The following is a 24,036-nucleotide window of genomic DNA, read 5'->3' on the forward strand; positions in this document are numbered from 1 at the left end:
TTCCCTGAAAGTTAGAAAAAGGATGCTGATTATTTTTATTTTTAAATAACCTTTTCAATGAAAATACTAAGGCTAAAGGCCCTGTCCATTATAACTTTTAAATTAGTTTGTAACTGGTTAGGCCATATAGGATATACTTTACACTTCTTGTTCTACCTACAAACTTGAGGGACTGTAACAGGGTGGTATGCCTGGAAGGCCTGGGGCTGGTCAACCCTGATTACTAAGGGTACGTCTTCACTTACATCCGGGTCCGGATGTAAGCAATCGATTTTCTGAGTTCGATTTATCGCGTCTGGTTAAGACGCGATAAATCGATCCCGGATCGATCCCGGAAGTGCCCCGGATCGATCCCGGAAGTGCTCGCCTTCGACGCTGGTACTCCAGCTCGGCGAGCGGAGTACGCAGCATCGACGGGGGAGCCTTCCTGCCGCGTCTGGACCGCGGTAACTTCGGACTAAGGTACTTCGAATTCAGCTACGTTATTAACGTAGCTGAATTTGCGTACCTTAGTCCGAAGTGGGGGGGTTAGTGTAGACCAGCCCTTAGGAGTCACACCTGTGCTGCGTTAGTAACCTGATGGGGCCTGATGAAGGACAGCTGATTCCCCTATAAAGGGCAGCAGGAAGATGTGGGGAATGATCAAGGATCAGAGTGTGCTAGAAGTGAGTGGGGGTCTAGCAGAGAATTGGGCCTGGGAGTGGCCTGCCAAAGCAGGACAGGCCCCAGGCAGGAACGCCTGGGAGGAGGAAGAGAAGCCTTTGCTTTGTGTGGACTTTTGGATGGACTTTGTTCTGGGATTTTAAGTTCTGTGTGGAGTTCATTTTATATGAATAAACCCAGTCCTCAAGGAGGGGTATTTTGACCACATAAAGCCTGTGTGAAGTTTTATTTGAATAGTCCAAGATGAGAAACTGAGACAGGCTGCCTGTAGCATGACTCTAGGTGATATAAGGTGGCGTACAGGAGGTGGCTGTCTTGTTACAAGGCAGCAGGTTTAAAACGAAGGGAAGTACTTCTTCACACAATGTCATCAACCTGTGGAACTCATTACCAGGGGATGTTGTGAAGGTCAAACGTGTAACTGGGTTCAAAAAAGAATTAGGTAAGTTTCTGGAGGATAGGTCCACCAATAGCCAAGATGGTCAGGGATGCAACCCCATGTGCTGGGTGCACCGTAGGCTCTGATTGCCAGAAGCTGAGACTAGATGATAGAGGATGGATCACTTGATAATTGCCCTGTTCTGTTCATTCTCTTTGAAGTATCTGGCATTGGCACTGTTGGAAGACAGGATACTGGGCTAGATGGACCATTGGTCTGACCCAGTATGACCATTCTTATGTCCTTATGTTCTAACATTAAAGGTATTTATTTACTTTCATGCTACCATGACTGACAACTAGCAAAACAGTTGAAGACAGAGCCAATTTTCCTTTGACAATTAATACCACCTATGACAGGGTATACCAGACTCTCTGAGGCCCCCTGCTGGAGGCCTCATGCCCTGCCACACCACACCCCAAAAGAGGGCAGTGGAGAGGGTCTCCAAGCTACCTAGAGGGGCTGTGTGGGATCCAGCCAATTAGGGCCCAGCAGCCTAGTATAAGAAGAGCTGCAGGGCCGTCAAAGGGAGTTCAGTTCCTTGCTGGAGCTGTAGGGGTGTGGCTGGCTGGCGGAGCTACAGAACCTCGGACAGGGCAGCGCTGCCAGAAGCTGGGGAGAGCGAGAAGGAGCCTTGAGCTGGTTGCTGAGACTCCATTAGGCCAAGGCCCTGAGCTAAGGGTGAAGACGGCGCAGGGCTGCGGGGAAGTGGCCCAGGGAATTAGAGAAGCTGTGTGACATAGTTAAAGGGACACAGCAGATGGCTGCTACCTACAGGGTCCCTGGGCTGGGACCCGGAATAGTGGGCAAGCCTGGGTTCCCCCCACCCCACCATTAGCCACTGGAGGAAGTGGCCTGGACATTGAAGCACCCCAGAGGGGGAACTGAACTATAGTGGCCCAGCTGGAGAGCTGTAACCAGGACGCCCCAGAAGGCAAATACATTGTCTCCAGGGCAGGAGCCCTGGAGCACTGCTCTATCCCATAGCAGGGACAATCGGAGAGAGAGTGTACAGGCACACACACTCAGCCAAGGGGGTGCTTACAAGAGGTGAGTGTACCCCGTTACAGTACCATTAGATTAGCTTTGTAAACCTCCGCACATTCATCAACACAAACAGCAATATTTTAGAAGGTACAAAGAATAGCTACATGTGCATGGGAATCAAAGTAAGAGTAAACTGGAAAATGAAAGAGGCAGAGTTTGAAACAGCTAAGGCCATGTCTACACTGCCACTTATGTTGGCAAAACTTATGTCACTCAGGGATGTGAAAAAGCCACTCCCCTGAATGACATAAGTTTCTCCGGCATAAGTAGTAGTGTTCACAGTGCTGTGTCGGTGGGAGAGCTTCTCCTGCCAACATAGCTACTGCTGCTCATTGGGGGTGGTTTAATTATGTCAATGTGAGAGCTCTCCTGTCAGCATAGAATGGCTACACGAGAGATCTTACAGCGCCGTAGCTGCATCGGTACAGCAGTTCCACTGTAAGGTCTCTACTGTAGACATTGCCTAAGAGAGTGTTAGCCAGTGCTAACTTCAGCAGTGCAGCATGGAGCAAATGTGAAAATTTGGAGATACTGAAATGGAACGCTGTGAAAGTTTCCTTGTGGAACCAGACAGATAAGGTTGAGAACTGTTAATTCAATACTCTAGTGAGAAATAGCTATGGAGTATAAGGGGAATGAACTCAGAGATACACCTTGAAATTTGAGTAATAATTGGATCCTGATGGAACTACTAATGTTGACTTTAAAAGAGAATCAACTTATACCCTGATGATACCTGAAGCAAGATTGAAGAAAGGCTAATCTTTCAGAGAATAGGAAGCTAGCTGCTTCCCCACAATATCATATCTGGTAACAACAAAGACCTTTGCAGATGCTCTCAGGGCTTATAGACACAGTTATACTGGTATACAAGTGCTTATACTAGTATAGCTTTTTCCGGTCCAGGAACTGGAATAAGCTATGTGGCTATAAGGCACTTTTATATCAGTACAACTGTGTCTACAGTAGGTCTTTTACTGGCAACACCCCTAAAAAGACGGTTATACTGTTAAATCTTTTAAGAGTAGATCAGTACTTTCTATCACACCAACAGATCTGGCAGCAGAGGACTCATTTGGGCAAAACTCCCACAGAAGACAATGCATGGGACTGAATGTATGAAGTCACTAGTTTTGTCTAAGGGTATGTCTGCACTACGGAGACTACACTGGCATTGGTAGGGTGCCGTAGCTAAACTGGCATAACCCCGTAATATAGATTCAGCCTACACCGACTGAAGGGTTTTTTCTGTCAATGTAGGACCACCGCCTCCCCGAGTGATGGTAGCTACATCGACGGAAACATTCTTCTGTCAACATAACTGCATCTACATTGGGGGTTAGGTCGGCATAGCAACGGTGCTTAGCGATGGGTTTTTTTTCACACCCCTGACTAATGTAGCTATGTCAACCTAACTTTTAACTGTAGACCAGGCCTAAAGAATGAATGCAGAACTGGTCCTTATCTAGCTATAAAAGCTGAGCTAAGATTTAAGCTGCTAAACGTCTGATGCTGATCTTGTTTACACTGATATTAATAATACTTATTGCAGTAATAACTCCACTTAAGTCAGTAGAGTTATACATTGGTTTGGCATTGGTAAGTGAGGTCCTAACTATGGAACTGCTGTAGCTTGCCCCCTGTCTGTGAGATCAGCCAGCCCACAGACAAGAGGTTAACAGTGAGATATTACATAGTCAGAGAAAGTAATGGCTCTGATTTAGCAACTATTCATGTAAGGATGGTGCGTTTTTAGGAATGCTGTCATGGTGAAAAAATAAAAACTATGGAAATACTAAAAGAAAAATGGAGTGTTTCAAGCATTGTTTAATTCCCCAGACAACCTTTATTCTCCCACTTAGTGCAAGTAACTAGAACTCTGCTTGAACAGTGATTATGTTTGTTTATTTTTTTTATTATCCTTTACAGTGCTTGGAAGAATCCTGGGGACTTGACAGTGTAAAGAGAAATATAAGGCCCCAAAGAGTTTAATTTTAGATTTACGTGATGTGATGAGGGAAGGGAAGAGTGGACAGATTTGAATACAGTATTTGCTGTACAAGAACAGATCTTTCAGCCTAACTCTCTAATTTTCTTTTTAAGACATTTTGTTTTTAAACTTTGTGGGAAGGTGAAACTTCAGCACTCCAAGGAGTTAAGGTCTCCCTCAAGCTGTGCCTGCTTTGGGGATTTTCTGAATTTTCCCCAACATTAGCTTTCTCCACTGGTGCTAGCCATGAGCGCTAGTGTAGAGCGACTGCCAGTGTTCTTACCGTTATGTGATCTAGACCTGCTCTGAGCAAGGACAAAAGCCTTGAGCCTTCTCTACACTAGAAATATAAAACACTACTGATTCCCCATTGCTAGCACTAATGGAGCTGCTTTAGAACTAGATCAACAGTAGGATAATTTTGGAGACTCCTGTGTGGACCTAGCCCTAGTGAGACCTTTAATTCCCCTGGAGTGTTGAAATTCATCCAAAGGTGGTGGTGGTTTAAGTTGTACTGAAATGGTGCATAGGTGTGTGCTGGACCCACTGCACAGGGGTGATTTTCACCCTACATGAAGCAGTATGCACACCTGTAGTGCTCTTTACAAATGCTGATGATAGTAATGTGTGTGGATCTGATCTCATTTATACCAGTATAAAGCAGGAGTAACACCTTTGAAGTCAGTTGAGTTACACCAGTGTAAATGAGATCAAGACTGGGGCCTAGTGGCCTGAGTCCTGTACATTCTGCACACATATGAGTTATCCCACTGATGTCACAAGTCACACTCATACTTAAATGCTTGCAGGATCGGGGCTGCCTGCTAGATAATGAACCCATTATTCCCACTGATAAGCAATTGCTTGTATGAGTCCTCTGACTGACATCAGTGGGACTACTACTTAGCAAGTAACTGATCACCAGTGGGAGTGAGATTATGATTTTGGTTTTGGGAGGATTATGTTCTATGTTGTATCAGTGCTTTATGTTATCGATTACATATCTAGGCCTAAAAATAGACGTACTTTAGCATCATGTATTGGAAAACAGAAATTAAGCACTACTATATGGATCTGCTACTGTACTTTAGGTGGAGTGCTGCAAATGGAGAACAGTCTGTCTGTTTGCACAGGTTTATTGCTCAAGATGGGAGTGTGAACAGCAGATTAGGAGATGATATGTGACGTGTTCTTTCCTTAGTCTAAAAGTACAAGGTCGTGGAATGAATGCTTTGCCTTACTAGTTGCACTGCAGGTCTGTTCAGATGTGTTTTTCTCTAAGAAAAAAACACATGTAAAACAAAAATATAGAATGACTCAAGTCAACTCCTTGCTCTCTGGCCTGGTCCCCACTAAGCCCCCACTTCGGACTAAGGTACGTAAATTCAGCTACGTTAATAACGTAGCTGAATTTGAAGTACCTTAGTCCGAACTTACCGTGGGTCCAGACGCGGCAGGCAGGCTCCCCCGTCGATGCTGCGTACTCCTCTCGCCGAGCTGGAGTACCGGCGTCGACAGCGAGCACTTCCGGGATTGATCCGGGATCGATTTATCGCGTCTAAACCAGATGCGATAAATCGATCCCAGAACATCAATTGCCTGCCGCCGGACCCTCCGGTAAGTGTAGACGTACCCTCAGTGTGTATGTGGAGCTCCATTATCCGTGTCAGACCCTAAGGTAGGTCTTTCTAGGACCTTACTTAAATCTGTGTTCTGCTGCTGCTATCAGAGGAGTAGTTTTTAAATGCCAGATCCTCAGCTGGTGCAAACTGACATAGCTCCATTGACTTCAGTGGAGCGAACCTTATTTACACCAGTTAAAGTACTAGCCATTTGCTAGGATCTATAGATTTGTTTGAGATCAATTTTATTTGTTCTCTACAGAAATTGCAATAGAATTCATAGTTTACCTATTTGCTCTATTTATAATAATAAATTTTGCATTGTCAGTGGAATAATTTAGTGCAGAATGCTACCTGTATTGATTCCCCCCTCTTATTGCAATAATCAAATTAAATATTTAGACTACAAATTCCTTGTAGTACCTAAAATTATTGCACACAATGATGCACTCAAAGGACCAACAAAAATTGGCTGCTTAATGATGGTGCCCTTCCAAAAAGGTGGGCAGACATAGATTGTGCATGTTCTGTGAATATATAAAATTCCAGCAATAGAAAATGGCTGAAATGTCATGGTGCCCTGCTCTAATTGACAACCAAATATTGTATCTTAAGTGCTTTCTTGTTTGCTGAATATGTGTCATTTCTAATCTTTTAATGTTCGCATAAATGTAATATGGCAGGCTGAAATATTTGTTATTTAGAAGCACTGAGAAGATAGTACCTATTTTCTAAATTGTAATGCAAGCTATAATAAAAAAAATGGGCTGGAGGAAAGAGAGGAAGGAAGGAAGGAAGTGAAAGCAAACAGCACAAGCTTGTGGTATGTTTGAGTTATTACAACTGGGTCTGCTAGCTCAGCAATGATTCATTATAGCCATTATAGCCTGTCTTTTTTAAAGAGCTTTCTAATTCAGCTGTTTGAAATCTCATCAGGCATCCATCCAAGTTGGTTGTCAACCCAGGGACACTATTTTCCTTCTCTCTCTTTCTCTTTTGGTTCTCAGTCAAAATTGTTCAAGAAGTTAAGTTGTTTCTCTGCTACAGAGCATTATGCCATTTGTAGCAGATTCAGCACTTTTCTGGTTCTTGTGTACTATTAAAGCTGCTTAAAAGAGTTTCTGTGTTGCATTTATCATGACACAAGGGACTGAAATCTCTGTTACAATCAATTGGCTCCACCATGGGTCAAAGATGGTTTCATTGAAGCAGCCTTGGTTGACCACACAAAGACCGTAATATAGGGCCAAGTTATTCCCTTTGGTATAAAAATTTGTGGAATGGGAAAATATACCTACAAAATTCTGTTGAATTGGAGGGCTGCTGTTCTGCCACATGCTTCCCTTACTAAGACACAAAGGCCAAGGGAAAGAAGCTAAGGACACTGAACTGAATCCTGCAGTTCTCTAGAGCTGACATCCCTCTATGCACCTATCAAGCTTCCTTCCCCCCAGTATTGGTGGTGTGGCAGGTGGATGTGCTGGCCTGCAGTTGGTTCTCTCTTTTTGACTATCTGTATATGCATCTTGTGCTCGTCTTTGGAGGTGTCACAGAGCAGAACTTAATGCCAAAAAACGGCTATGTTAACCCACAAGTGACTTTGCTATGTAAGCTAAGACCACTTCTACTAAGAGAAAAACACACAGACCACATGCCCTACAAATTCTTCCACAGTTCACTACCCCAAATGCATGCAGATTTTGCCCTGTGCTAAGCTGCAGCACAGAGGATGCCTGTGGCTATGTACTGTAGATGAGCAAGCAGCTGAGCAGCCTTTTCTCCTCCATTCAACTCCACATCCCTTTTCTATGCAATTCCCATGGGTTGCTCCCCTACACACTGCCCTGAGGGCCCATAGTGTGCAACATCATTATTTTCAGTGGGTTGATCTTAGCAATTACATTTTATATAGATGTAAATTGTTCTAAATAGATAAATACATTGTAAATCAGGCAACACAGTAAGAGTTCAGATTTCCCTTTCAAGCATCCATGCTTTGGCCTTGTGGAAGAGATGAACCAAAGCCCACACGAAGTCACAATGAAACTGGCTGAAATTCTCTGTTCATGAAAGTAATTAACAATCTGTACGCATAGCACCAGCAGATCTACAACACTTTTGAAAAGGGGGTAAGCATGGCTATCTTCATTTTAGAGACTGAAGCAGTAGATCCTATGACTTGTCCATTGTCACACACTAAGTCCCTTGTAGAGACAGGACTAGAGCTCAGTTCCCCTGATTCCCAGACTCAGTGCTCAGTCGCCGAGTTCATAGCTACCCTTGTTAGCTGCCTGCAGTGTTACCTCTTTTCATTGTGAAAGGAAAATAGAGCAGAATAATACATTTCTGTTAAATGTTTGCATAAAGCTCTTTTAAAAAAGAGAAAACCGTGTATCATATTTTCTGTGCAGACATTATTTTCAGGCTGTTTGTTCAGCAAATTCGGTATTTATGTCAGGATCTGTTGCCACTGGGAAGATAATAATCCAATCATAGTAATGTTGTTAGCAATGCTCATTTGCCTAATTCGTGCTTATGATGATGGGTCATCGTTAGCCATTACATACAGTGTAATGTCTCTGTGGCAAAGTTATGTATTTAATTTGTTCCTGAAGCGTCAGTTTCATTTATTATAATATGGTGTTGTTTATGGGTACTGTAACACTTTTATAGCAAGTTAAACCATATGCCATATGAAAAACATATTTTAATTTTTTCTGTATCTGAAAATGCTGTGGCTTATTTGACTTGTTCACCTTTAAAAAGGTTGTTATTGATGACCAGTGGAGGATGTCCCCATCCCAGGATGAAGAAAGGACAGATGCACAAAAGTTCACTCCCAGAAGATGGGGCTCTGGAAAAAGATCTCGGCCAAGGCCACTCTCAGACTATGGTCAGTTGGCAATCAGGAGTTTCTCAATACCAGAAGATTCAGTTGCAGTGGAGTCTCAGAAAACAGACTGTGTAGATGATGAAAGTCAGCCTGGATTGGCTTCTGTGGAGTCTACGGCTCAAATCAGTACAGTAGGTCTCCAAAGAGGGCGAAAACGAAGACCCATCTCTGTAATAGGTGGGGTCAGTTTCTATGGGAGCAGCCAGACAGAAGAAATAGAAGATCTGCTGACACAAGTAAGATATAAGATGTGCTCTCTGCAAACTACAAAAGACTCTTCCACCTCCTTGCCTTTATCTTCAAGCTAGAAAATAGAGTGGACATTTCCTTTCCTTTCTTCTCTTTTTCCAAGCTGACATCACATACTTTGTTTCGCTTTCCTTGTCTCTAATTTTTTGTAAAATAAACCATAACATAAGATCTTGACTTTTGGATAATCTTGCTTGCATTGTAAACTAACCCTCTTTCTTTCTTGGGACGTTATTTCCAGTAGCTGTTTAAAAATGCTTATTTGTTTATAATAAGGTCACATGTATTTTTGATTAGTCTACAACACACAGGATGTAGAATTATTTGTATGCACCTCTCACCAAGTGAGCCTCTTAAAAAGCTATGGGTATGAACTGCTTGGTATTAGCGCACGTATAGTTAAATGGATAATCCATTCAAAAACATTGTAGAACAGACCAGGATCTCAGACTGGATGTCTCAGGGATTTGCTAACATGAAATGGAGTCTTTCCATTGACTTTAATGGGCTGTGGCTCAGGTTCAATCTCTTTCGCTTAAATATGCTTACGAGCAGCAGCTAAACAAAATTGATATAATCTGACAGCACTTGGGTAGCTTGTGAGAAATTAGTGGTCTCAGTCCAGTTTCTAATTGACAGGTATTCACACAGGAAAAACATACACTACTTTATTCCTTGGGGAATTCTGCACTAGTGTGCAATGCAGAATTTTGCAGAAATTAACGTTGTGCAGGCAGAATTTTCTTTCCCCTACAAAATGGACTGCAGTGCTGTTGGCCGCCACTAGGGGCTGCTGGACCCAGCAGAGCCCAGCTCGCACATGAAGACACTACAGGGGAGGGGGAGGGGGCTAGTGGGTTCCTGGCAGCTGCAGATCCCAGCATGTCCTGAGGGAAGGAGAGGGCGGTGCACAGGAAACTCCATGCATGCCTGGGACCGATCATCGGGCGGTTTCTCCCTCTGGATGCCTGGGCTTCGGGGGAGTGGAAGGGGGCAGAGAAACAGGAACTGGGTTGTAATAGGGGTTTCTTTAACTCTTTACTCCTGGGGGAATTTTTTTCTGTCTGTATTGTTACAGACATACTTGTAGTCAGGCATTTTGAAATAAATTACCAAAATAATTGAAACTGGCGTGATTATGTGGTGGTATTTTGACAAATAAAATTTGCAGAATTTTTCAGAATTTTAAAATACTGTGTGCAGAATTTTTTATTTTTTTGGCACAGAATTTTTTGGTGCAGAATGCCCCCAGGAGTAACTACTTGAACTGGCCCCTTTGTTGGCTGTGCTAAGGGGTCAAGGAATGAATAAATTTGGGAAATGAAAGCACCCCTCTCTCCCCTAGAGGTAGTCTACAGCAGAGTTGAGGCAGTGAAAAGAAGCCTGCTTAGTTGTACATGTTCTACAGATAGTAAGAGAACTTTGGTCTCAAGTCCTATCCACAATGCATTCTCTCTGTTAACATGTTCTCCACGTAACGAAAAAGTTTGAGAACCCCTAGTACAAGCAATTGCTAAATTGATTGAACACGGAAAAAAATTATAGCATTTCCTTTAAAAGTACTTTGAAGTTGTTAAAGAGACCTGATTGCTCTTAGTCTTAATTGTCCTCATGAGACTCTACCTCATGCTGGGAAATTCAATGCAGTGTCATTAAAAGCAAGGCCCCCACTGAAAAGAAACAATGATCCCACTCCCTGAATAGGAATGCTAAAACAATGACAGGTTTTTCAGAGTTTCCTGTGAAAACTATTTTTTAACATGGATATTCTTATGTAGTCAGTAATTCTTTCGCTGTGTAGTATAATATAGTTGTCCTTGACTTTTTCCTGATCAAAAACAGCTGGATCCTCCTGCACTCTTTTCCAGCAAAACGGATTGAAATCAATGGAAGTTTTGTCTGTGTACAGACCAATGCTGCAGTCCCTAATAAAACATCTATATTGTTTAATTAGTTCATTAAATACTTAACTTTTTGTGTTCATGTGAGCCATTAGCATTATTATCAGATCTATGCCTTCATGAATTGTAAATAAATATTAGTTGGTTTTCAAGAGGTGCTCTTTAATACTGTTAGGGCTTTAAGTCCAACCTACCTTGAAAGGTTTCAGAGTAGCAGCCGTGTTAGTCTGTATCCGCAAAAATAACAGGAGTACTTGTGGCACCTTAGAGACTAACAAGTACTCCTGTAAAGGTGTCCCATATTTTTTGAGACTTACCTCAAGGATTTCAGGAATATGTTGTCATTTTTTTAAAACCAATCGTTGCTACAGTGTGCAACTTATTTAAAAATAACCTCACCTGTTTCCCACTGGAAACAAATCAGTGCTTTCCTCTTGTAGCTTCCATGCATCAGTTAATGAAGAGTCAAAGAACAGAATAGGTTTTTTTTAATTGCAGCTTTGCTGCCACAAAGATGGGATTAAATAAATACATTGTTTTTGGAGTTAAGACCAAAAATATGTGACAACTTAGGTAGGTACATTTTAATGACCATAACAAGGGACATTTAGGTCTCAATCCTGCTCCCATTGAAGTTCAATGGCAGTTCTTCTGTTGCCTACAAAGGGATGAGGATCAAGACTTTAATGATTAAATTATAATTGCCCAGGAATAAATACATTAAAAGTAATTGGCATTGCGGATATTGGGTGTTTGTTATGGAACAATTTGGAGTTGCTTTTCTTGCTTTAGTTCAGTAGTGCAGTTCTGAGATATTGATATACCATAGGAGAAAATAATTAGTAAAGAATGAAATAATAATTAGATCATATTAAAATATATCAAGATATTTTTCAGTCCGGTGTTTGGTAGTTAAATTGCTACTTAAAATGTATGAAAAAGACTTATGATTGAGGAACACATATATCAGAATTATTTCATAAAGAGCTTTTAAAGCCTAATTTTCATGTAGCAGATTTTTTTTTGGAAAGTGTTGAACATCAGTGGAATGTGAAAAAAGTGCTGTTAACTCGTTTTGTTTTGTCTGACAACTTCGTGTGGGAGGAAAAAGCTTTCAAGCAATAGTAAATCACTTGTGTCATACCAGTGGGTCAACAAATAGTTCATAGAGAGGCTCTGGTGTTTCTATATGCTTAATTTACAAGCCTAAGAGGAAAAACAATTAAGAGGCTAAGGCCATGTCTACACTAGTGAGCTTACAGCGGCACAGCTGTACCGATGCATCTGCACTGCTGTAAGATCGCTCGTGTAGCCACTATGCCGACAGGAGAGAGCTCACCTGTCGACATCATAAAACCACCTTCATGAATGGCAGTAGCTATGTCGGTCGGCAGGAGAAGCTAAAAGGTGCCTAATTTGCGTTAATGTAGTCCTGTTTCAAACAGGACTACATTAACGTGATCTAGGTACCTTTTAGTTCATGCTAGCAGGATCTACACAGGGCAGTGACAGTGCAACACTTCAGTTCACACCCCTGTAGTCCAGGGGCCATGCAGATAAGCTCTAAGAAAAAAATCAGGTTTAAGATTCTTTTTTTGGTTTAACTATAAAGTGTGTTCCTCAGCAGCAGGACATTTATCTCGAACAACATTCTGGGAAATTAACACACCTGGTTGTATAATTTCTATTATTTTTCTTTTCAGTGTTTCCATTCTGTTACATATTTACAGTTGGCTGACATTACAGTAAACTGTTCTGAGATGTTAGCTACCAGAGCATTTTAGACATGGAATATTATGGAGTGAAGACTGTAAAGCAGAATATACAGTGTCACTAAACGTAACAGAAGGTTATGGAGTTTTTAATATAACCGAGAACCTTAATGCTATAAGATATTTACCATAATATTGTGTATGGAATGTGGTGTTCAATCAATTTAATGACTGCTTGAACTAGGGGTTCTTAGTGTCCATATAGTCAGCTTGAGAGTGTAAGGAAACCCTGTTTCATACCTGTAGCTGTCTTTAGCTTACTAGTAGCTTTTACTACTAATAATAATGGATTTTCTTTTTTCTCTCTGTAGCCAATAACACGGCCTCCTGTTCCAGCCCACCAAGTTCCCCCATATAAAGCTGTTTCAGCCAGGTTCCGGCCCTTCACCTTTTCACAAAGCACCCCCATTGGCCTGGATCGAGTGGGACGGAGGCGGCAAATGAGAGCATCTAATGGTAAGTTTTACAGGTCTTTTTAAGGGGTTACAAACCAAATGTGTTACAAAAATGGAGAGAATGGGCCAATTCATCAGTGCCTTGGATGGTGGGTGTAAACTACACATAGGATGTAAATTGATGCAAATGGTAAAGTAGCTTATGATGAAGCTGCTTTATTTTATACCTTCCTGTTAGTGCTTGTCCTGCTACGCTCAAGTTACACTTGTGTTGCACACCCACTGAATGGTAAATTGATTCAAGTTGCTCCCCTTTACCACTTGTACTCATATTTCAATCCATGTACTCCCTACTGCTCTCTGAAGGCTTGTGGAAAGGTAGGCTGCATTAACTAAGGGCTTGTCTACACTGGCACTTGACAGCGCTGCAACTTTCTCGCTCAGGGGTGTGAAAAAACACCCCCCAGAGTGCTGCAAGTTTCAGCGCTGTAAAGTGCCAGTGTAGACAGTGCACCAGCTCTGGGAGCTATTCCTCTCGTGGAGGTCACTATGCCACGACTACACAGCCACGTTAAAGCGCTGCCACGTAGCTAGCGAAGACGTGCCCTTAAGGTATAAGTTTAAAGCCCATTAAAGCACACTAAGCCTTTGTGTGGAGGCTCTCATTCAGAAGTCAAGTGGCAACTGCTGAAAGAGAGTGTTCAGAGAGGGATTTAATGAACTTTAACTAAGCACTTTAAATTCACGCCTTTAGTTAATTCAGATTAATTTTCAATGTAGAAAAACCCTAAATCACCAAAGGATTTGTCCCAGAGATTTGTATGGGAGTTGCACCTGCTTACTACAAGAATGAATGTAGCCCATGACATTTATCCAGTTTTATGTAAAGTACAAATCCTTAGAAAGGACTGTAAAATCAAAAGCCTTTTTGAAGCAGTGTCTTTTAATGTCCTTTTGATTTGCACCTTACATTTATTCTCCAGTTCTGCTTATCATTAGCACTTACTTGCCACATTATCTCAAGCTGATAGCAAGAACAATAGTATCGTCTCATAAATCATTAATTGGCAGGAGATGTTAAAGAGAAGCTTGGTCAATACCATCTGTCTTTTTTCAGATACTAGAGAACAATTTTACTCATTTTTCATTATCAAGGGCCTAAAAAGTCAATGTGCATTCTTCACTTCAGGCCCCTACACTTCAGTATTCTAAAGAATAGCTGCTGTAAAGCCACTTACAAATCTTCACTGTACTGCTCCATATATACATGGAGTAAGTAGTGTTGAAATCAGGATCTACTGTGACTGAAGTGGAAGATCTTATCAAATAGCACTTTCAGTGTTTCTTTTGTAAAAATTAAGATCATTAATCAAATAATTTTTCAGGAGCCTGTATTTGTTGCAGATTCATACCAGTTCCAAGTCGAATTGTTAACTAGATCATGCAACTTTATCTAAATTCCAGGGAAGGAAGACCCTTAATCCACAAATACATTATTTTAGCTATCAGGGTATTTACATACTGCATGCTAAAATCCACAGAAGACAATCACTGAGATGGAAAAGTAATATTAGGTAAGTATTCAAGGTCTAGTATTCACTCCTTTAGCCTCTTCTAATGTAATTTCACAGCTAGAAATGGGACCAGCCAGTTCTCCGATCACTAGCAGGTGCTCCATGGACCACAATTTGGGAATTACTGGCTGTAGTATTGAGATTGTGTGTGTATATATATTACAATATTGGAGACAGTTCTAAGTGTAGAAGAATTTATAGTCCAGTTGAAATGATTAAGTAGTACCTCTCTCCATGAGTAATCCCATTGATTCCAGTAGGACTTCTCACTGAGTAAGGAACTAATCCATCATGAGTTAGGATGAAGAAATCAGGCTTTTAAATATCACAAAGTGGGGATTTTTTTTTAAAGTTATGCTTTCTGTTTCATCTTTGGAAAAATAGCATTGGCTAACAAATACAGCTACCTCAGATTAATTTCTTCTTTGTTATTTTAGCTTTAGTATATCCAAGGTTTCATAAATATAAATGTTTGAGGATAACAGATTATGAAAGTAAGGATTTCTGTCATTTGGGAAAGGAGTGAAATCAAAGCAATGCTGGTCATACCTAGATATTACGTTAGCAAACTAGTTATTATAACTACAAAAGTCATACGTGAATAGCTTTCTAAATCAAAGCCCTGATGGCAAGTGGGTGGAATATTAGGAGACAGCAAGAGCAATATATCTATTTTTTCTTAGTTACAGGAAAGTTTTATTTTGTGTTACCTAATATAAAATTATAGATATAGTCAGGGGTGAAAGTAATAATAAATGCTTACCAGTACGAGGGCGGCTCTGGCCCACAGAAGGGGCAGGGCCTCGGGCGGAAGGGATGCAGGGCTGGGGGCTCCGCCTCCCCCAGCCAGCCCATCCGCGCTGCCTGGCCCCCGCCACCTGGGGCTCTGGCAGCAATTTAAAAGGGCCCGGGGCTCCGGCCGCTGCTGCGGTAGCAGCGGCGGTGGCCAAGAGCCCCGAGCCCTTTTAAATCGCCAGCCCTGGGGCAGCTGCCCTTTCACCCTCCTCCCGTCAGCGGCCGGGGGGGGGGGGGGGGGAGGAAAAAGGGCAATGACGTTAAAGTGCGGCGGCAGCGCTTTAACATCATTGCCCCTTTTGCCTCCCCTGTCGGTGGCCCTGCCAGTACGGGGTCCCTACAGACGGTGGGGAAGGGGCAGGGACGTTAAAGCACTGCTGTGTATGGGCCAGTACCGGCTTCTTACCAGTACGCCGTACCGGCTCACTTTCACCCCTGGGCATAGTGTACACCCACTAAAAGCTGTTTTTTGGGTCTCTGATATGCAAGCGGCACAAGTAGAGATGATGTTCTTGTTAGGGGTAGCAGGAACATGTTTGGTGGGAATTTAGATTCAATATTCAGAATTTCCCAACAGACTTGACTCTTGTTTGATTTAGAGTTACAGTTCATGCTAGCTGGACATGAGAGGATTTAAATGACAACTCTCCCTCACCCACAGCCAATCAGAGTTTCATGGTGGGGTCGGCTACTGTGCAGGAAAAAGATGGAAAGTAAAGGAAAATAAGGTTCTGTCGGGGCCATACCACAAATATTGGGAAATGATCTGGCAGTGGTTGCAGAGAGTTTTTAAGTAGTTCCAATGAATAATGGAAGGTCACATAGTTAATTTGCCATTTTTTTTTATTTTTTTTTTACATATTCTGATCTTTTCCCTTTTCCAGCTTCAGGGTCTGGGAACCCACCTTGGGAGGGTCTTGGCTCCAGGGTGAGGAAAAGGTCCTGTCTGCTGGGGAGAACGGATTCTCCGCTTGCCTGCTGCGCATTCTTCTCCTCCTCCTCCTCTTCCTCATTCACAAAATCCTCCTCCCTGTTGCGTGAGACTCCCCCCTTGCAGGTGTCCACAGACAGTGGTGGGATAGTGGTAGGGTCCCCCCCCCAGAATGCCATGCAGCTGATCATAGAAGCGGCATGTATGGGGCTTTGACCCAGAGTGACCGTTTGCCTCCTTTGTCTTTTGGTAGGCTTGCCTGAGCTCCTTAACTTTCACGCGGCACTGCTGTGTGTCCCTGTTGTAGCCTCTCTCCACCATGGCCTGTGCGATTTTGGCATATATATTAGCATTTCCTCTTTTTGATCGGAGTTCTGCCTGCACAGATTCTTCTCCCCATACAGCAATCAGATCCAGTGTCTCCCATTCACTCCATGCTGGAGCTTGTTCGCGAATCTGGGACTGCATGGTCACCTGTGCTGCTGAGCTCGCCACGCTGACCAAACAGGAAATGAAATTCAAAGTTCCTGGGGCTTTTCCTGTGTACCTGGCTAGTGCATCGGAGTTCAAAGTGCTGTCCAGAGCGATCACATTGGAGCACTCTGGAATAGCTCCCGGAGGCCAATACCGTCGAATTTCATCGGCACTACCCCAAATTCGACCCAGCAAGGTCGATTTTAGCACTACTCCCCTCGCCTGGGAGGAGTACAGCAGTTGATTTTAAGAGCCCTTTAGGTCGACGGAACAGTGTTGGGTGTGTAGACGCATTGCTTATAAAATTGACCTAACGCAGCTAAATTTGACCTAACCTCGTAGTGTAGACCAGGGCTCTGAAGCAGACTTGAGGACAATGAGAAATCCTACCGTGGAAAAACCTGATTCTAAGACCCAAAGCCTGAGATTAGGTTTTTATTTTTATATTGAAGCAACAACTTCTGAGCAGTATTGATGTTTCTTCTTTCTTCCTAGGAAAGAAGGAACTGTGTAAACTGTACAGTTGTTACAACTTGAAAAGAGGTGGAATGTGGCTGGACCTATGTTCAGCATGTTCATATACATGGCCTAGAACCCTGCAAGCCCTGCTGAGGTGCTGGTGCAGAGTTGTGTTCTTATTGTGAGGGATGCCTCATTTTGGCCTCTCTTTTTGTGTCTGCATTTATTTATGGATGCAGTTGATGTCATTTAGATTTCTGCATGTCTGATTGTGTCCTCAGTTATTTGTGCTTCCTCAGTCCCTTCCTTCTCCCCTTCCCCCAATCCTCTTGTGCAACAAGCAACTGGCCCACAATAACTCATGTGATATTTTGGCTGCCTTGCTTAGCATGGGGCTGGGACCACAAGGACATACAGAACTTTTTGGGGCAAATGCTGGTCCCATTGAAATCAATGAGAGTTCACTATTGACTTCACACAGGCCAAGGCCAGGTGATATTAGACAGCTACCATAATTAACAAACAGATATTTGTTGGTCCCTTGAGTCGCTACTGAAAGGAGTTTTCAATGTAGTGAGATCTAACCATCTTAACTTAATTTTTTTGTCCATATTTTATGCTATTCCTTTTTCACCTGCCTACTCACATTCTCAGAGGTGTGATAGAGTAATTCAAAGGGGTGAACCTGTTTTATGTTATAGTTTTAGGATTTTGTCTGGACAGCACTTGTTCAGTGTGAATTCTTCAGTCGTTGATGCAGATCCCAGGGTTGGGGGGCTTTTTATGACTTAAGCAAAGGAATTTTCTATGGATGACTCATTTTTTAGTTGTTTACTGATTTGTATTGCAAGACACCTTGCAACTGTGCTGTATATGTGCTTTTCATAATATACGGTAGCTTATTGTAACTGTGATTATTCAGCAAGTCTGTTCTCAGCAGGGAATTATGGTGCAGTTCAATGATTCAGAAGGGAGAGCTGTATTTTTCATGTCCCCTGGTCGTCTTCAAAATGCAGCAGATCCTGGATTTTAGTAAACAAACGTCATTAATATTGTGTTATAAGTTTGGCATTTCATTCTCTCCCTGAGATGGTACAATAGGAAACCATGTGATTTCTGTGGGTGTTGTGATATGCTGTATGCAAAGTCCCTTGGTGGTTTTCTGAGCATATTACTAGAGAAACCAGCCCCTAGTAACAGGACTGGCATAGCTAAACGACGTTGTTTCCATATAGAGAATCAGTAATTCTGAGTCCCATCCACAGACATATAGCGCCATGACTTCTTTTAAAATTATTTCAGGATTTTCTTTTTATACCAGTTTTCAAAAAATTAGTACAAATGCAGGTTGTTGAAGAGTACATGATTTGACTGTAGGGGCAAATCCTGCCCTTGCCTCTAGAACCGATGCAATTCCCCTATTCAAAGGGGAGCACAATGCTTGGATGATAGATGCTAATCTCCATATCATCCCCTGTGCTCTGACATGAGAGGGTTGGTGGGGTCATTGCTGAAGTGGGCTATGGAATGAGTGGAGACAGGGCTAAGTGGCTATTCGTGTCCTTCCTTCTCTACCCCCTGTGGTAGAGTTACACTGAGGCTGTGGCCTGAGTGAGGGAACGCCTCCTCTGCCCCATCACCCCTCAGGCCTGGTCCACACAATCCCCCCACTTCGGACTAAGGTACGCAAATTCAGCTACGTTAATAATGTAGCTGAATTCGAAGTACCTTAGTCCGAACTTACCGCGGGTCCAGACGCTGCAGGCAGGCTCCCCTGTCGATGCCGCGTACTCCTCTCGCCGAGCTGGAGTACCGGCGTCGACGGCGAGCACTTCCGGGATCGATTTATCGCGTCTAGACAAGACGCGATAAATCGATCCCAGAACACTGATTGCCTGCCGTCGGACCCGGAGGTAAGTGTAGACGTACCTTCAGAGCAATTGGCTGCTGTTTAGAATTTGGGTTATAATGTAGTGATAGTCACTTGTAACCAAACAAATATACCACAGTTTAGTTGTGAAGTAACAGCGGCATATAAGAACTGTGAAAAATACCTTTGGGTGTATAGTTATACCTACACATTACATTTTGGAATAATATCATAAATGCACAATGTTATGCAAAGCAGTATTGGAAGACATATTTTTGCATATGGCTAGAAGAAATTGCAACTCCCAATAGCCTTTTCCTGTGACTTGGAGTAAAAGAGATGTATCCTTTGAATTTAGATTGAAACTCTAATTCACATTTAGCTGCTTTAATGAAAAGTAGCAAATACACTCTCTGGCACTGACAGGACTGAAAAACATTCTTCATTGCAGTGTCATTAGCTACAGTGCAGTAGACTGTAAGTACATTATCAATGAACACTGTATATACAGGTTTTTTCTTTTCTGTAACTTCCTCCCTAAGGGTACCCCATGATGTCACTGATCCACTAAACCCACAGCTATACGGAACAGTGAGTGAGCTGTCAGTTTCTAAGTAGGCTCCGGCCTGATATGCACATACAGAAGCTCAAAGCAATGAATAAGCTGTTTCTGAATTTTCAGTAGCTCAAAGGCTCTAAGCCTTTCTGGTTCTCTGTGAATCTTTTAGGACTAAGCTTCACCTATTAAAGGCCAAGCCCCTACTCTGTACGTTGTTTTTGACAGCAGCATGGTAGCCAGGGGGGAAATGGCACGATTTTGGAGTCTGGAGAGCCTTCAGATGGGTATGTGTGAGTAGAAGGTTCACTCTTTTTATTCTCTGTAATGTTTCTGATTTAAAATTATCAAGTGTTAGTGTCACTGGGCTTCATTCTGATCATATTCATGTTGTTGTAAATAATGTAAACTCCACTGCAATCAACAGTTACACCAATGGAAAGCTGGATAGAGATCAGAATCAGGCTCACATTGTCTTAAGTTTTTGCAATCCATTAGAGCTACAGGGATACCCATCCCTATCTGTAAAATATTTACTCCTGCCGGTAAACATTAGAGGAATAGATACAGAGAGTAAGTGATTGGTGGTTGTTGTTTTTTTGTTTGTTTGTTTTTAAATCTAGCTACCGAGGCAATGGAAGCCTCTTGACTGGTAAGGAATAATGAGCAGTTAGTTACCAGCCGAAAAATTACACTCCTTTTTCATCTTTAGTTAAATGTTTTAGAGTATTTATGTCTACTATCTTTGCTGCAACAAACCAGTTGTCAGTACTGACGTTACAATGCGGCTGTAAAAATGAGATCCGGGATGAAATTTAACACTTCAGATTTGAGGCTAGAAGCTGATTTGTATATGTTATTTATTTACAGATTTTCGGGAAAGCAATGTCAGTGAGTTTTAAATTATACCACTTTTAAAGTATATAGTTCTATTAGTTTTCAGATTTGTAACCCTATGGCTGAGAGATCTCAACTTTTTAATAGGAATTTTGCAGCCTCCTTTATTAGCTCTATGAGACATTAATATGAATGTGTATTTTAAAATGTTTTGTGGTGGGTAGAATAACTGTGTTGTTTTACGGCAAGACTAAAGGCAAAATTGTGCCCTTCTAAAGAAAGAAAGCCACAAGGTAAATGTTTTAACTGATCTCTGCATCCTATGGCCTTGATTACTCTTGAAAAATTAGTATCCATATAAGCGGAAATGCTTGCAAGGGTGCAAGTGTAAGCACTAATATAGACAGGGCTATCTATACTGTCATGAAAACCTATGGGTTACACTGTACAGACTGTCTGCGTGGGATCCAAAAAGCAAGGCAAGCCTCTCTGGTAGAGGTGGTTGGGAATTTTTTGGCTGGCTGGCTTTTTGTCGAAAAATGCTGATTTGTCCAAAAAAAAAAAAAACAAAAAAAAAACAACCTTTTTGTGGAAATGTATAATTTTTGACAAAAGTTTTGCTGGGGAGGTTTTTCAGCTTCAAGATGGAATTTCTGGTAAAAACAAGAGTTAGAGAGGGAGAAATCCAACCTAGAATAGCCAATAGCCTGCTGGTTAGGTCACTCACCTGGGATGTAGGAGAGTCAGGTTCAAGTCCCTCTTCCAAATCTGGCAGAGCAGATTCCAAACCTGACTCTCCCAGGTTCCATGTGAGTGCCTTAATCTCCCCATCTCTTCTGCCTTTCTTCACCAAAAAAAACAAAAAACAAAAAATGCAAAATCGCTTGATTTCATCCCACCGCAGAATGGAGAATTTTTTTTTGAATCTTGAAAATTTTAATGGGATAGGAAAACCATTTCCCGCCTAGTTCTACTCTCTGCTTTTTTCTCCTTCATAGCCTACTCCATGCAGGATTACACTGCAGGCCATCTGCAAGGGCAGCGCATGAATCCCCCCTTCGGGGAGGCTACCCCGGCCCCGCCCCTTCCATCCCTGCCCCCTGGAGCCCTGAGCCTACCCCTCCCCGCACCATGGCCAGAGAAGCCCCGGCCCACCCGCCCTAGCATCTTGTGGCTGCTGGGCAGCCCACCCTAGCCACGCCGGTCGGCCCGAGCACTGGCCTTCCTGCGTCAGCTGCCAGGGCCACCGGCCAACCCAACACCAGCCTGACCCCCGGGCCACCGGCCAGCCCAAGTACTGGCCCGACCCCCAGGCCAGTCCGAGCACCGGCTAGTGTTCCCAGGTGTCCAGTTTTCGACCGGAACACCCAGTCAAAAAGGGACCCTTGTGGCTCTGGTCAGCACCACTGACCAGGCCGTTAAAAGTATGGTTGGCAGTGCTGCCAGTGCAGCGGGGCTGGCAGGCTCCCTACCCAGCTCTGCGTGGCTCCCGGAAGCGGCCAGCATGTCCCTCCGGCTCCTAGGTGAAGGGGCAGCCACAGGGCTCTGCGTGCTGCTCCTACCCCGAGTGCCGGCTCCACAGCTCCCATTGGCTGGGAACTGCGGCCAATGGGAGCTGCAGGGGGCAGCGCCTGCAGGCATGGGCAGTGTTCAGAGCCCCATGGCCGCCCCTTCACATAGGAGCCGGAGGGACATGCTGGCTGCTTCCAGAATCTGGCTGAGGTAAGTGCTACCCAGAGCATGTGCCCCAATCCCCTCCCGCACCCCAACACCCTGCCCCAGCCCTGAGCCCCCTCCTGTACCCCAAACCCCTCATCCCCGGCCCCACCTCAGAGTACAGAGCCCTCACATCCCCCCCTGCACCCCACTCCCTGCCCCAGCCCAGTGAAAATGAGCGAATGAGGAAGGGTGGGGGAGAGTGAGCAACGGAGGGAGGGAAGATGGAGTGAGCAGGGGCAGGGCCTCAGAGAAGGGGTGGGGCAGAGGCGTGGCCTCAGGGCGGGGCAGGGGGCAGGGCAAGGCTGTTCGATTTTCTGCAATTAGATAGTTGGTAACACTAGCACTGGCCCAACCCCTCGACTGTTGGTCAGCCAAGCTTCCTGAGCTCACCAGGCCACCAGCCCGAGCTGAGTCCCTTCTGGCTTCAGGGGAAGGGAGAGCGAGGGTGGGGCTTCGGGGCAGAGTATGGGTGGGGCCATGGCCTGGGTTAGGGGAGACTAACCTGGCCTATTATGCCCGCTGCCTCTGACCATCTGCCTAAGAGTCATAAAGATTATGGCCCAGATTTTTAAGGGTATTTAGGCATTGCTGTGCTCAGAATTGCAATGCCTAAGGGCTGGTCTACACTGGGGGGGGATCGATCTAAGATACGCAACTTCAGCTACGCGAATAGCGTAGCTGAAGTCGAAGTATCTTGGATCGAATTACCTGGGGTCCACACGGCGCGGGATCGATGGCTGCGGCTCCCCCGTCGACTGCGCTACCGCCGCTCGCTCTGGTGGAGTTCCGGAGTCGACGGTGAGCGCGTTCGGGGATCGATATATCGCGTCTTAACGAGACGCGATATATCGATCCCGGATAAATCGATTGCTACCCGCCGATACGGCGGGTAGTGAAGACGTACCCTAAGTGTCATTCCCAAAAGAGACGTAGGCACTTATGAGCCTAAATTGTTTTTGACAGTCGATGGGATTGAGGCTCCTAAGTGCCTAAACCCTGTTTGAAAATTAATTTAGGCTCCTAAATAAGTTAGGCAGTGGAATCCTGAGCTCAACAACACCTAAATACCTTTTAAAATCTGGACCTAAGTTTTTTCCCCTGAACCAGGGACCCTGCAGGAAACTACTGTATCTACCTACCTGTGACACAGGCCCAAAAATGTTAATGGTTTACATCCAGGTCTACTTCTGTGTAGCTCTGTTTGCTTCAGTGGGGTTATTCCCAATTTGTATGGGTGTGTAAATGAGAGGAAAATTACTCCCTAAGTAAATGTGGTGGTGTTATATTTTCAAGAGCAAAGGCACTTTCTAAGGGGTTTTGCCTTAGCCTATTGGCAGTTTTATGTTCACATTTTTTATTAAATTGTTTTTGTATGTTTGCTTTTCTGAGAAGTCTTTGATTAAACCAAATTACTCTGTTTCAAGCCTGTCACTATTGTTTTAGTTGTTACAGATGGTGAAACTGAATCTTCTGCCTTAGTTGATGACAATGGTAGTGAGGAGGATTACAGTTATGAGGAGCTCTGCCAACCCAGCCCTAGATACCTGCAGCCTGGAGGGGAACAGCTAGCAATTAATGAGGTAAGAGGAGGATACTTTCCAGTATGTCTAACCTTTTGGTTAAAGTGATGATGCCTCATATAACTGTACTCAAGCTTGGTAAAGTCTGGGATCCAGACCTTTTTGCTGCATTATCTAATTTCTCAGACAGATAATTATACAAGGACAGATTTCTCAAAATACTCAGCTCATCCTGAAACAGGTTGTATTTATTTATCTCCTTTTTGTTTAATTATGCTTGTTTAGTTTTCTAGCAGTCTACAGATTGGTCTTTGCTGAGCTTTTGTCCTT

The 24,036-nt window shown here is 43.4% G+C and overlaps 1 protein-coding gene across 4 annotated transcripts in view; it reads left to right on the top strand.

Annotated features, from left to right (window-relative positions):
* Positions 1-24,036, top strand: part of SPATA13 (spermatogenesis associated 13) — a 66,228-nt gene that overhangs the window by 17,224 nt on the left and 24,968 nt on the right. For 2 of the 4 annotated variants that reach the window (XM_065408494.1, XM_065408502.1), the window contains exons 2-4: positions 8,528-8,890; positions 12,888-13,032; positions 23,630-23,766. In XM_065408494.1, coding sequence (XP_065264566.1) covers positions 8,528-8,890; positions 12,888-13,032; positions 23,630-23,766 — 645 coding nt within the window. Of the gene's footprint in view, positions 1-8,527; positions 8,891-12,887; positions 13,033-19,862; positions 19,918-23,629; positions 23,767-24,036 lie in introns of those variants that run through there. The other 2 variants (XM_065408511.1, XM_065408518.1) reach the window with 1 other exon arrangement.

Source organism: Emys orbicularis, chromosome 1 (genome assembly GCF_028017835.1).
Source record: "Emys orbicularis isolate rEmyOrb1 chromosome 1, rEmyOrb1.hap1, whole genome shotgun sequence".
Lineage (NCBI taxonomy): Eukaryota > Metazoa > Chordata > Testudines > Emydidae > Emys > Emys orbicularis.